At 36.6% G+C, this 15,251-nt stretch overlaps 1 protein-coding gene across 1 annotated transcript; it reads right to left on the bottom strand.

Moving 5' to 3' along the window:
• Positions 1-4,551: 4,551 nt before the first annotated feature.
• Positions 4,552-14,458, bottom strand: SAMD8 (sterile alpha motif domain containing 8). Its single transcript, XM_082486448.1, has 6 exons — positions 14,321-14,458; positions 9,602-10,209; positions 7,745-7,840; positions 6,887-7,004; positions 5,914-6,064; positions 4,552-4,919 (listed from the first exon to the last, which is right to left on the bottom strand). Exons 2-6 carry the CDS (start codon positions 10,180-10,182, stop codon positions 4,615-4,617), a joined length of 1,251 nt encoding a protein of 416 aa, XP_082342574.1. The 5' UTR covers positions 10,183-10,209; positions 14,321-14,458; the 3' UTR covers positions 4,552-4,614.
• Between the last annotated feature and the right edge of the window lie 793 nt (positions 14,459-15,251).

Below are 15,251 nucleotides of genomic sequence, written 5' to 3'. Positions count from 1 at the left end.
AATATACTTCCATCTCGACAAGACTAGGATGGTTTTTGTAGTTACAGATCAAGTTTTTACAAAAGTATACTAGATTATTCAAAAAACCCAGAAAAAGCAATACTGTCTGTAGATTACTACAAATTCTCCCCAACTCTTCAGTAGAAACTACACAGACAGGATGAAAAACTATCCCAGTTGTTATAGGTTACTTTTCTTTCGTTACACTCCAGGTCCACAATACCAACTTTTTTTTTTTTTTTTCTCTCTAAGACATCTGCTATTTCTTCAAATGTGTACGTAATGATTAAGACTCAGCTCCACAATAGTTTTGGTGCTTGAAAACCCAGTGGACTCTTGTACATCAAAAAACTAGCTAAATACTAATGAACAAGTGTAGCTCTGAAGTATGCAAGCACTGCTTAAAAAAACCCAAGGAGATTGCAAAAGACTTGTACTGACGTCTGAGTTTCACACTTCCTTCTTTCCCTTCGATACTCTTTTTGGCACTACGTCTGACACAGCTGTACAGAACAGAAGATTATAGGAATCTGTGCTTTTATCCTCTTTGAAGGGTTTCAATACTTCTAAATAACCTTATTTAACATGCTTGCATAAAAAAAAAAAAAAAAACAAACATATTTTTCCCCCCAATAATTTAACTGATTCCTGCTTCTTATAGCAGCAAGGGTTTATTTTGATTTTTTTTTTTTTTTTTTAACAGATTTATCCTCTCAGAATCCAGTTAAGTAGTAATTTCTTTGAAATTCTACTGGAATGTTGGAATGTTTCTTCTATAGTAGATGGGGGGGGAGGGGCAGGCGGGAAATCAGGGAAAACTAACAAGTGACATTACCTATTCCCATTAGTGTAGCGGTTTACCACAAACAGCATTCACTTGGCCTTATCCAAGAAAATGCTCAAACTAAAATGGTAACCCTCACTGAAGTCAGAGTATTTAGTAATCTGCTTAAAGTTAAGCATATCATTTGCTTCATCACAAGCAGTATACTTACAGCATCCAATTCTTGCTAGTCTTGGGCATTTAAATACTTCAGGTCTATCTACATTTCTGTACCAACACTATGTATAAGTGTTATCTTGTTTGCCAAAGGACATGAAGATAATTAACATATATGGAAGTTTTCTATATCATTGTTTGATAACTGTTGGAGGAAGCTTGCTTAAAGATCCTTCCCGTAGGCTTTTGTCAGTGTGATCAGAATTTGCTAAAAACACACATCTACGAAAGTCTAATTTCTGTATGCAGGTGTAGTGTAATGCCATAAAACCACTAGTTTGAGAGATCTTCCAGAAAGGAAAAACTAAAGGCAAAAAGTGTAGGAAAGCTAGTCTAAGAAACTGTGTCATAAGGTACAGGGGCGGGGGAGGGGGGGGGAGAGAAAAAAAAAGGGGGGTGTTGCCTATGTGTCTATTGCTTTCAGGTATGTACACACATATCCCCAAACTGATAATAAGGAAGAGTTCAAGACTATTGTCAAGTCTCAAATATTAATAGATTTGCTGTTACAAAAAAAAAAGTGACCCTCCCTTCTTTTGCATATCCAGAGCTATTTAGTTAAGACTTTTCTACTTGATTAGTTTGTGCACTTTATGCACTAATGTTGTTAGATACTTGCAGTTGCTGATGTAATACAATAATTCATTCATTACTCTGAATTCAGATAATGCGTGTGCTCCCACAGAAAATGACTTTGCACAAAATAGATGCAGCAAGTTAAAGGACAGCAAAAGGAGTGGTGCACGAACATAAGGGAGGAGGACAACCCTGAAGACACTTAGCATTAAATCCAAGGCCCAATGATGCTCTGCTGCCTTTACTTAAAAAGGCTTGTTAGCAGCAGAGAAGCAGCAAAATGCTTTTAAAACACTGACTTTTTAAAAAGGAGGTACAGAATTTTATGCCTGTCAGTTACTTGCAACTTGTTTCTATCTAATTAACAATAAAGCTTACATTACCAACTTTGCAGAATGACCTGTGCTCTTTTGCATGTGAAATTAGATTTTGCTGTCTTCTATCAATTTCAAGCCTTCCTCTTGCACATTTATAGAAAGGCAAAACTAACTTCCAAAATAGAAGAGAACACTTATCCTGACAATGTTTTAACCCACTTCAATGCTCACAAAAATCAACCTCTGTATATTACTTATCTTGGACTCAGATATTTAGCATCAAGAGGAACAGCACAAAAGAACAAGTTTCCTTTAAAAAACACTGACAGGCAACGCTGATTTAAAACACGGATTTACTTAACAGAATTTGAAAAATTAAATTAGAACAAAAAGAGAAGCCTTATTTTTCAAAGTATATGAACTTCATTAAAAAAAAAAAAAGGTATTGAAATGATAGCTTTACTTTATGTAAACATTGTTACACTGGGCTGTACTTGAAAATTCTCCTGCATGTCTAAGTTGCAAAATAATTTTTCAGGTTAGATACAGCCATGCCAGTTAGCACTGACATGGTTCTTTTCAGAATCAACAGCTTTGCGAGTTTAACAGAAGCTTTCCTAGAGTTTAAAAAATAGCATTCATAGCTCTGTGTGCATTGCAAAGGCAAATATAAATTAACAAATAGAGCTCTTTGATTATAAAGTCTCAAGAGGAATGTTCAAATTGTCTTTCTGAAATCAGAAAGGTAAGGGCAGCAAATGCAAAGTCTTTAAATCTTTCAGAAAATTTTATCCTTTTTTTTCTTAAGTGTAAGCACACTCCCCCACTTTGGAGGGGGAGAGCCATTAGGCTATGGCAGATTGAACAATATAGTGTTACACTTGCAATTTTGCTTAAAAATTGGAATGTTACAAATATAAAAGTCTGCAGAATAGTACAACGTATGGGTGCTCAAAACATTTGGCAGAGATACCCTAAGATGCACAATTCCTCTGTGGAATAGGAGCTAAATTAAGTTACAAAAATAATATATCACGAAAAGTGGAAGATATTCAAGTTAGTACAATCCAGATTTATAAAAGGAACACAGTACTGCAAGGAGTAGCCCACAGTAGGTTACAAGCCTCCAAATACAAAACTGTCTTGCAAAATTCCAAAGGGATTCTTTTCCATGCAAACATAAGTACATCGTGGCCATTAAGTCAGCTTGTACCAAGTAACTTTCCAGGGCTGACTTACACAACCTTTTGCACGTACCACCTATTCTGAAATTGCAGCAACAAAATTAAAAAAGGTCTATACCATTTTTATGATTTGCACCTTTTACCTATCAGTTTCCATTAAGCATAAATGTAATTTCAAGTCTCTACAGCCAATGTTAGTACTGTACCCTTACAAACCACCACAAAGCAGATTACCAACTGTGTGACCGCAGCTTACACATTATGGACTCAGAGTGTTGGTTTGGGGTTTCTGTGGGTGTTTTGTTGTGTTTTTTTGTTTTGTTTTTTTTTTTTTTAAACAAACAAAACTCAACTCCTTATGGTACTTTTTCTAGTAAACAAGCAACTTAATTTAAGAACTAGTCTCTTTCATATTACTTAGAAGAACATATACTGTGTGTGGTTTTCTATATATATAAACAAATATAATGTGTATATATATCCAGAGATATTCACCATATTGTTGACACCAGAGTGCTAAAACATACATCAATATAAGCACTATTTCCAATACTCACTATTATTACTTTTCTGGAAAGAGTTACTACATGCATTTTCCCCATCCATTTATGGGACAGTAAGATATATGAAGATAACTGTTCTGTTTTTCCAATGTTAAAGAGCTGCTCCTAAAAAGCATGCACAGGTTTGGGTATAAAGCAAATTAAAACCACACAGAAAAGTTATCCTGTGGCTTTAAACTCACTAAAGCTAAATTAACTTTACTATCATTGGATGTAGCATTTACTTTAACTCATTTATTTAAACACAAAAGGGAAAACTTCCAAGTGCTAGAACAACCATAGAGACAACTGACAGACTAGACTAAATAAGCTCTCATTAAAAAAAAACACCATCACTGCATAGCCACAAGGCAGACTTTCATTTTTGGCAACCTGTGTGCAGACCATTTATACTGTCAATTATACTTTAATTATACTTTAAGACTTGTTATTTAATGGTTAAGAGACCCTTTTAGCAAGGAACTATACTGCTTTCTTCACTATGACACAGTACTCCTCAGTCTTTAAGTATCCACAGTTTGTTTGAAAATCACAATTATGACTGTTTTAAAAGAAAATCGTCATAAAGTTCTAATTTTTTAGTCAGTATATGTAAAGGTTGGCATGTCAGCTAACGGAGATTATTTGGACCTGTAAAGGGTGTATTATATTCAGTACAAGCACACATCTGAGGTTACAGTTACTTAAACGTTCACATAGAACTTTACTAAGGGTAACAGTGTTCTGGTTCATATTCATGGTTCACTGATAGCCTTTACCGGTCCCCGCATTGTTTTCTACCAAAGCAACAAGAAAACAAAACACAACCCTGTGAAGTACAGGAACCCCATTTCATGGCTAAGAATCTAAGAAACAAGACAAGGAGGAGGCGATCACAGAGTGAAAAAAAAAGTTACTTTACGTTCCCTCCCAGCTAGCCTTGTAGGACCTTAGTCATAACACTTCATAAAAACCTGAATTGATCCACACACTCTTCAGCCAATCAATCTTTTCAATATAGTAGGTTTTGAAAAGGGCCAGCAATACTCATTGGGAACAGTACCATTAACATTGCATTCAAAGAAAGAAAACATCGGAAACCAGATCCTTGCTCTCCTACTCTGTTGATATGCTCTAGTATTAGCCAACGTATGGTAATACAGAAAGAGTCTTGTAGTGATGTAAAAGGCAATGAAGACATCTATAGAATAATGTTCATGTGCAGCCAAAATGAAGAAGATTCCAAAGAGATTCAGGACCCAGGATAAAGTATGCAAGAAGTTCCAGCTCCTTGGCGTATCTAGGAGAAAACAGAAAGTAACTAACTTTGAATGGCTCAAAAATCTGGATCAGGCCTAAAAATTGCAAGTTTTTATACAGTTTTTGCATCCAAAAGTGTCATGAAGTCACTGTCTTCACTTGGAATTTTTGTTTACATCTACAGGTCCAATAAATCCAACGAAAACAACCACACAAGTTATAAATGTCTATCACTTCGTAACTTCATGTATAAATACAGCTATTATGCACTTCTGAATTAATAGAGCATCCTAAAATGTTTTAGGACTATGCAAAGCATAATTCTTTGTTCAACCAACTTCTTTTAATGAAAATCATGCCTTTTCCATCTAGTAAGGGGAAAAAATGTCAGAAAGCATACATTATTCTGTTACTGCAGTTATTCCATCACAGGTGAACTCTAATTACCTTAGCTTACTACTTAACGTATCAAATCACACTTTTAATTACAGAGGAGCACTATTGTTTCTGGCTAAGAAGCAAAGTTACTGAACAAAATTGGTTCTGTTTTACCTCAAACCAGGAAATACTTTCACTCATTATGAGGCTTGGTATTTTGGCTTTATGGATTATACTGCACGTACAGCCACCAAGCCTGGTATTTCACCTGACAGGGGTCAATGGCAGACACCTAGGGAAGTGTACAGGAACAGACAACCATAAATATCGTCGCCAGTATTCTCCAAGCAGCAAGCTAGATGCCTTTCTAATTGTCTTGGCTCGTGTGCCCTATTCATCCTTCCATTAATCTAGGTGGTGCTGTTCCTTTCCTGTCTGCAAGCGAACTGTCACAAACTAAGAAAGAGCACAGCAATCTGAGCTTCTATTTGTTTGCTTTAACGTTACACTCTGAACTTTTTTGAGGAGCTCAAGCAGCAGATATTCTTAATACTTAAGAACATTTAAGTATTTACACTCTCACACCCTTGGCTGACAGCAAGCAGTACGTATTCTTAACACTTAAGGACATTTAAGTATTGACACTCTGTACTTACATTCTGTGACAAAGAAGTTGAGCATGGTCAGGACGACAGTGTGGCCACTGAACATGTAATCTCCACATGTATGTACTCCAGTCAGAGTCATTCCAAAGCCACTCCATATTGCAAATGCCCGCTGGAGTTTTGCCCAAACATTGCCATACAACTAAAAGACAGTGACATTAACCTTCAGTAAGTTCCAAACCCACGGCCCAAACAGTACGTCCTTAAAGTTAGCTGTATAGCACTATGTACATTTAATACCACTTATCATGTTTGGTCTTTCATTAAAATGCAGGTTAGTACATCTTTGGGTTTTATTGTGGCAGTGAGTCACATTAGTAACTACAATTACTAATTGTATTCCTCATACCTCTGATGAATACTGGAATTCAGAGCAAGTATTTTGTTGCAAGTGATTTACATACAGAGCCTGCCACCTTGTTTTGAATGTATTCAACCTCCCAATGTGTTACGGTCAAGCTTCCAAACCTCTTCTAATTAAAAGTTAGGATAAAACCATAGAATCCCACGTTCTATGCAATGTCCCTTATTAGAACGGGTGAAATAATAATAATAGTGTTTTGAGGTTTTGTTTTCAGTTTTTGTTGTTTCAAAACCACGCATCCAATCAGACAAAGAAGCCATTACTACACTTTCAGCCTTTCTTCACGAAGTCAATATTTTACGCGTACACTCCTCTGATGTATTCTCTCCAGTTTACCTTGTGAAATATTCTGTACATCCTTCCGCAAGTAACGATCTCCTCTCCAAAGTGCCAAGTGCTTATAAGACCCTTAAGAATGCTTGCCCACATAATGGCAATTAATGAAGTGATGTGGAGGGTAATAGGCGAGAAACAACACTGTTCTTAAAACACACATCTAACATTATGGTCACAACAATCTTAATCATATCTTAAACAAAATTTAAAAAATCATTTAAAAATGTAACAGGAAAAATAATTTAAAGCATTTGAAGTTTTTACCTTTCCAGTACACTGCAAGTGCTGGCCTGGCACAGAGAGTGAGGTAACAAACATTGTAACGCACCGTAATAAGAATACTGTCCCCATGAGGCTGCACAGCCTTCGCAGAAGTATAGATCTGGGAAAAGTACATAGGAAACGATTGCAAGAATCCTAATTTATTGCATAGTTAAATCAAGGAAAGTTACGATAAAAACATTTCCCTGCACCCCAACTTAATCCCATGAAGTCCCTTCATCATTGCTGCAAGTTCCAGAGTAAAAATTCCTGGGGTTTTGTTTTACTTTTTTTTTTAAGTTGTACTGTAAAGGTATGGTTCCAAATGACAGGGTGAGACACTGTAGCAAGCTCACTGTCACCAAGAGGTACAGCTCCACTCCTCTGCAGCTACACTTGTACCAGCTTTGGCACTCATACCTTCTGTTGGCAAACTGGTAAAAATCAACAAACTGGTAAAAATTTAACTTAAAATACGCATGCACACAAAAGGGTTTTCTGCCTTTCAATGACAGCAAGCTGCTAGGCTGGCTCCATCATCCTGTGGAATTTCATTCTTGTGGGATTTTCTTACATGCAAAATTTTTACAGTATGAGAGTATATACTGACAAATGTCTGAAATACACATGTTCTGAAGGAAATTACACATAAAACTGCTAGCAAAGTAAATTCAGATTACTCCTTTGTAAGATTCACAAGTCACGGTTCTTGATTAAATCCTTATGCATTTTAACAGGGACATAGTAGAAGCTTAGAAGATTCCTATTAAATGGAAAAGTCTTAAACCATCATCATAAATTCTTGTTACAGTCCTTTTGCTGAATCAAAGTACTAGTTAATTTGAATTTTATATACTGTACCTGTGTTTGTGAAGCAGAAGAACCAACAGCCAAATATAGCAAAGAATTACACCACATACTTCAGTCATAGCAAAAGCCCATGGTATCCTAGGGACGCTAAGGAAGAAAAAGGATGAAGCAAGCAAGTTAACTTACAATACAAAGGCTTAATTTTTCTTTCTAGTCTCAGTATTGAGAATAAAGGCATATAAAGTTCTAACTACAAAACTAACTTGCATTAATCTGACAGTAGTTTAAAGTACAACCAAAAATTGTTCTGTAAGACTGAATGAAATAGAATTTGAATTAATTTTTAATTACATTATCTCCTTTATAATCATGTCTTTTCAGCAGATACTTACACAGAATTCATTAAGTCAAAGAAAATCTCTAGTATGCTCTCTTAATTTACACGTGTGATTTACTAACAGGATGTGTTCCTCTACCATTGTTTCCTAACAACCTTTTTTGTTCTGACACAAACTTGCATCATGTCAATTATGCTGCTTATGCTTACAAGAACATCATGTCAACACAATGAAATGCTGCAAAGCCTAAAATCCTACTTGTAACAAAGCACAGAAAAGCATTAGAAAAAATAAAAGTTATTTTCGAAGTTACATTTCAGTGATAATCACTACATGCCAACCTTTTAGCCTCGCTTGTAAAAAGATAAGACTTTCCTACACACATATGGCACCAGTAACAATTTCCACTCTGCAATTTCACCAAAATACAGATTGACAGATTTCAAGAGAGGCTGCTCCTCGCAGCTTTGTGTTCCCCCTGACACAAAGGGGTAGGAAAGTGCTGCTCAAATGCTAGCTTTGTAGTAATCCCCTTGCATTGTTTTGTGAGCTGCTGCTTTCTGACCTCCCCATCCTCCTGCCCACGGAATACCACAGTATTGCCCTGGGAACAAAATCCAGTAATGTTATTGCTCCCGTTGTCTCTCCCCTCTTCCACTCTGCTGAATGTGGTCCGTCTTTGCTGACTTTATCTAAATTTATGGGGGATTCTGCACACTTACTCCAAAGATTAGACTCTTACTCACTTCATGAAAATCATTAAGGAAAATGGAAATTACTGGCAGGAATAAGGAGACCACAAAGACTGAACTCTTAAACAGCTTATCTTGTCTTTTAAAGCTCTCTAGGCAATGAGTTCTCTATGGTGCAAGTGCACTTCCTCAAAGGGAGCAGTTATTCCCCACTAAATCTGTAGTCAATGACTAGAATTTCACCTTTGCTATTGCGTCTCTTTTCTGCCTTTTCTTTAAAAAATGAGCAGGTACTGTGTAAGTCATGACAGTGTTTTAATACACAGATACTCTACAGTAAAACAAGATGCTGATGTATTCAGTCAGTCTACTTCAGAATTTCCCTAAACCATCTTCAACAAGTTGACAGTGGGGAGACAGCAAAAACGTAGTATCAATGCTATTCCCTTTCAATTTCCTTGCTTACTGGCAGACCAAAATATTCCTTCATCAAAACGTTTTTCAGTATCACAACATGTTAAGCCTCATAGCAGCATCTGGATCAGAAAAAGCATATGCCTGCTTATCTACACCAGCTGACCATCATCCTTTTTACTAGAATGAGAGGATGGAACAATTGATTCCTGTGTTGTGATTAGCTAAAGATACAGAATTAAATATAAACTGGGTAGAATAACAGGTCAATTTCTTTTCCCCTGAGAAGATTAAATCTCTGCATCTAACTGCTGCACATTTCAATCTAGCAGAGGGTTTACTACACTATAATTACTATTTTGCAGAGGCATTTTCAAGAGCATAAGAAACTTTGAGAATGAAGAAAAGACAGCCAATACTTTAACCACCAAGTTACTGTTTTGTTTCAAAAGAAAATTTCTTACCTATCTAGAAATATGTCTGGTAGAGGTGGATATGTTTGCATGTCAGGTACTCGCTCATGTACTATGACCATAACAAATGATGTAAAGCCAAACACTATGAAGACATACACACAACTTAAAACTGTCTTCCAATACTCTGGGTCCAGTCTTCGCATAGAGTGTTTGTTTTTTCCATTTGCATATTGATACTGATCACCATTCAAGTCAGTAATTGGTCCATCATAGTCCCGAGGTACTTCACCATTACAAAACCAATCTGTTCCCTGTAGTGAACCAACACTTGGGCACACTGTGCCAACGTGACTGTCGCTGTTGTAACCCAGCTCTTCTAGGACATCAATATGTTGCTTCTGTAATTTGCGTATGGACAACATTAGCCTTTTGATATCCCCCAGGACTTTGATTTCCAAAGGAGGGGATCGTAAATCATACTCAGTAAGCGTCAGCAGTGTAATTCCATCTAGCCTGTGTCTATTGCACAAAACGTCCACATATTCACAGAAGCCTTCTTCCTTCAGCCACCTTGCCACGTTCTTGGTAGTCCAACGTCGAATGCAAAGCTGGTTATTGCCTGCCATCATCCTTCACTATCCGCCAATAAAATTGACCTGTTACATATTGGAGAAAGAGACAAGTCCTGAATGTTTAACAAAGACTGCTGAAACGTCAGCGTATTTTGAGCAATTTTACATCCTTAATTAGCCAAAGGCTTTTCGTATATGAGCCAGCTAAAAAACAGACACATAATTTATTAGGTAAGTAATATAAAAATGCTTTTAAAATATTTATTCAAGCAAAACTCAGTTAAGATTATCTCACTTGTTCCTAAATAGAAATTTAAAGTCACCAAGAAGCAGAATGGTTCCTAGATGCATCCAGTCTACTTTTATTCTTTTGTTAAAATAATAAATAAATCAGAGTTTGTTAATTACACTAGGCAATGAAAACCAACGACTACTGTGTTTAAATACCAGCTTAATCATTAGTCTTTTCCACTGTTTGCAGTTCATAAACTAAACAAGAAAGTATAGCCAGCAACCCTGTAAAACTGAATTAAAGCTAAAATAATACATGACAGGTCCAATACATTCTACTGTTTTAAAATATATACTGAAGCTTTGGTGGCATGACATTTCCTCCCATGCCTCCTCCCAAGTACACATAAGACTAGGTATCTACAATAATATTGACCTGAGGCATCTTAGTTGAATATTGATGAGGCAGCCATCGTATTTCTATCTTTGTTTGATCACAGTAAGTAAGATAGATGCTTATTACACAGAAAATCCTTTAAAATATTCATCTTAAAAATAGCATTACTAGAAATTAAGCATTAGCTTTAATTCCAAAGCATCTTTAAAAGCGATGTAGTAATAGATAAAAACATAACACACCAAAACCAGAAAAGATGGTCTCGTCATACAGAATTCTCAATTATTGTTTTCTTGACCCTAGAATATTTTTTGAAGGAAGACAAGACACCTCAGCAACATTTTAGTCACATGGAGGTGACGAGTCACCAGAACAACTTAGAACAAGAACCAGTAAAAAATTGTTATGTGGAATATATGAAAAAACAGTGATGTCAAAGTAATAAAAAGCTTATCCAATATTTAAGACCCACAGCAGTACAGAATGGATTTGTGCATAATTTATATTCCCTGGCTTATGTACAGCTACGATCTAAGAAACAGCTACAATTTCACAGCTCTTTTGTGCTCGAAAAAACAGTCTAAATAACTAGAATGCTTCAGTCATGCCAACCAAATCTCAGAAAATACAAGACAGTACAATACACTAGTGTCACATACATCATTCAAGGTTTTCAGAGTGAAAGCCAGGAAACAGTCTATTTAATCTATTATTTACCTTCTGTATATAGTAAACAGGTACTCAAATCCCTCATGAATATTCAACACAAAGTTTTATATTGCTTTCAGGTGCACAGCTCTTCCAGAGAGAGAAGCTCTTTCCTTCTCACTTCTTTTTTCAAAAAGGTACTGTACTTATTGTTAGAAGCAGCTCTTATCATAATTACTGGATGCAACTTTTTCTTCCAACTTACATCTAATAGGACCACACATTATTTTCTTCTATATCAGAGAAAATTCAATGTGTCCCATGAGATTCACCAGCAGTGCAAAGAAACAGTTTAGAAGAAAAATGAGAGCACAAATCAAAGCTGCCCTCCCAAAAGAATAAAGAAGGTGGTACTTTTGAAGATATTCTCCCTGGAGTTGACTGTATATTAATAACATGCACTTAATGCATTGTTTTAATTTCTCAAAACTCGACATAAAGTCAATATGTATATAAGCTTCAATACTTTGATTTAAACAGTTACCAAAACATCCATAAACCACTACCAGAATCTCTGCACATACCAGACTCTTCCTTCTCCATATAAAAGGACTTTTCCTCATTTCTGTTATCTTACTAATTTTGAAAACCTTGCCTAAAACAATCGTAACAACTATGTTGCTCACACAGCTATTAACAAAAGAAATTATGACATTTGTAATTAACAATCAGTTATTTGACCATTTTTGTACTATATCTTTTTTTATCTTACTCCAGTAAAAAAAAAAAACAACCACTTGTCTTGCTTATCTGGACATCCAGCTTTCCTTAATCAGAAATACAGATGAAATAAAGACGAAATTTGTTAATCACAGTGGGTTTTGTAACACTCAAGAATTTTTTTCTAAAAGCAGCAAATTTAGACTCATCAAAAACACACTCAACTTACTGACTTGTCTTCTAACCAAAGCAGCTTCTGAGGGCAAAGGCAGGAAACTCTCCCTAACCTATGAGAATTCTGTTTGTCACAAGTCAAGTAGCCTAACACCAGCCTAGCGTCTCTTCATCTGGCATTGCAGGAATAAAAATCAGCCCTTACATTACGTGCAATAAAAGTGACCTTACAACACTGAGTAAGCATACCCATCAAAGGTCATTACTGAATGGGCTGGACCTGGGAGAAAGTCTACATTAACCTTAAGATGCACCTGATAGGACCTGCTTCTGTTTTGAAATGCTGTCAAAGACAGAACATTTAACTAACCGGGGTGGGGGGTGTGGAGGGGACGACCAAACCAAAAAAAAAACCACAAAACAAAAGAAACAAGCATTTACACAAAACACAAACCATTCTACACAGCTGATAGCCAATTTCATCTCAACAGCAACAGTTAAATTCAGTTTTCATGACAAGGCAATTTCTTTAAACTTGGAAACTGCCTTCTTCAGACTACCCATTTAGTGCCAATTTCACAGCTTAAAGGGTAAAAAGCACTTTCCCTAACAATCTTAGCACCTGGAATACAAAACAGATCTCTGGGCCCAACTGCTCTTGTTCATTTTTGAAGCTTAAGAACGCTACATAACATTTCCAACGCTACCAGCCTGCAACTCAAGACTGACTAGTGCAGCAGAAGAGACCAAGTCACCTAGATAACAGTATTTGTCTTCTGAAAGAAAACAGCACTGGTAACTACTTTGCCTTCTACATTACTGATTTTATTGCTGAAACCAACTAATGGACAACATTATTTAATGATGAATAATACGCATGAGAAACACAGAGCAAGCACAGACTTAAACGTCAGAGGGCAAAATATACTTTTTGCCTGACATCAGCAATGTCTGTAGCTGCCTAGATGATTACTTTCCTGCTACTGTGACTTTATATTTAGTCAGCTCATCAGCAATACATATCATGTGTCCTGTTCCCCTTTTTCCTTCCCCAGCCTTTCAATTAATATTATGAACACAACTGAATATTAAGTTCACACGCATGTGTATAAGCATTTGGTTTTTTTAAAAGAAAAATGTTACTTTACGAGCCATGAACATTTCTACAATTTGGTGAGAGCATTTAAAAAAAAAAAAAAAAAAAAAGATGCCTCTGGGAGGCTGAGTATATGCTTAGCACAATATTTTTCCGAGATATATATTTAAATATGGAAAATTAACCTCTCAATATGATTATCCATAACTCTATCATGTTTTCCTCTACTGAATTACTGTTAGTCAAACATTCAGTCCCTAATTTTCCTAGCACGCAGACTTTGAGTCAGTATATTTAAGTAAAAATGTTGAAAGTTGAATATGATTACCCCTGCTCTAGCCAAGGAAAAGTAGCATTAATATCACACTAACAGGCTGCAAACCTGTTACAGAAACAAAACTCAACTGAAGGGTTAAATAACATCCTAGTTATGTCCACAGCAGTTAGCAGAACGCTGACCGGATTTGTTTATTCCAGACAGGCATGCAAAACTCTACCAGCACCAGTACTGCTTCCTCACCTGCCCTCCTGCGCCTGGGAGAGCCTGTGGCTCCCTTGGCTGACATGCCTCTTGATTTTTTTTCCAAACTAGGCTCAATTCTCACCATCCTTGAGCGGAATTTTTAGGAAGGACACTGAAGAACTATCAGACCTCAAGTGATTTAACCTACATTTCTTTGTGGAAGGTTTCAAGCTGAAGTTTGAACATAGGCAATTCCGAGTCAGCGCCTCCTTCTCTGGCTCCGCTGGCCGAGGAGCACAACATCTCACACCTCGGAGGAAAAGTTTTTCCGCACAAAGGCTGCTGGTTTGCGATGTGGACAAGACCCAGGTTTGAGGCCTTGGCTCCCTCCCACCCCCGCACAAAGAAGCCATGCACAAAACCATGCGCTGAGCCAGCCTGCAATAATAAGGCTACTGCCACATACCAACTTAGTAATGCTGAGCTGGAAAAAGAACACGCAGCACCGCCTTGTTATGCATCAAAAGTCTCGGATACTCTGCTGACTTGCATCAGAAGCTCATTGCTTGCTCTTCCTGAAAACTCTGAATTCTTCAGGGCTTATCCTTGCCTTCTAAATACCACCGTATGTAGTACAGCGTCTTGTATCCTTGCCTTCTAAATACCACCGTATGTAGTACAGCGTCTTGTAAACAAAAGGAGTAAAAGAACACTTGAAAAACCAATATGTGATTTTTCAAGGGTTAATACAATAGCTATCATGCTACAGATAAAACTGACCAAACACAGCACAATGCCCACTGTGAGACTGAAAAATTGGGTAAGTATTTTCCTGAAGCAAGCACACAATAATTTCAAATCCAGAAATACTCATGTAAAACTTATTCAGTTTATTGTATGTCTTAGGTTTTAAACCATCGAGGAAGATGTGCTTTTCCAGAATTATTTATTGAAGTGCTGCACTGTGGAAAATATAGAACTGATATTATGAAATCAAAGATTAGCTCCATACACTTAGAAGAGTCTTTCTGTTGGAACTCCTCTGTGCAAAACTGACAGCAGCTACTACAGAAAGTCCTGAAAGCTAAACATATTTGTCTTAAGAACCAGTAAGTGCACTTACATATTGCAGCAAGCTGAACAGAATACATACTGCTCCCTGACTTTTACACCTCATTAAACCAAATGGGTTGTACTATACTCAAGTAAACACTAAGAGCGGCTCAAGTCCTAATCTACTAACCAGCTAACAAAACATTTATACTACCACCATAATTCAAGGAACACACAAGTGATTTTTAAACAACTGATCAAGTACTCCACCACTTAGCATATAATTCACAGTATTTCATTAATATTTGTACAAGATCTTGAAAGTCTCACATGCTAAGTGTCAA

Source organism: Vanellus vanellus, assembly GCF_965231255.1.
Source record: "Vanellus vanellus genome assembly, chromosome: 7".
Lineage (NCBI taxonomy): Eukaryota > Metazoa > Chordata > Aves > Charadriiformes > Charadriidae > Vanellus > Vanellus vanellus.
The sequence above is the reverse complement of the archived record's forward strand: the minus strand, read 5'-3'. Positions and strand labels throughout refer to the sequence as shown.

Bases quoted from the DNA above. Each gene is read 5' to 3' on its own strand.
- SAMD8 (XM_082486448.1), bottom strand. From the start codon at position 10,182: ATGATGGCAGGCAATAACCAGCTTTGCATTCGACGTTGGACTACCAAG. The intron at 7,005-7,744 runs GTACAGTATATA...TACTTTTCCCAG, and splicing joins CTTCTGCTTCACAAACACAG to ATCTATACTTCTGCGAAGGC. The intron at 6,065-6,886 runs GTAAAAACTTCA...ACTGTCTTTTAG, and splicing joins ACTTGCAGTGTACTGGAAAG to TTGTATGGCAATGTTTGGGC.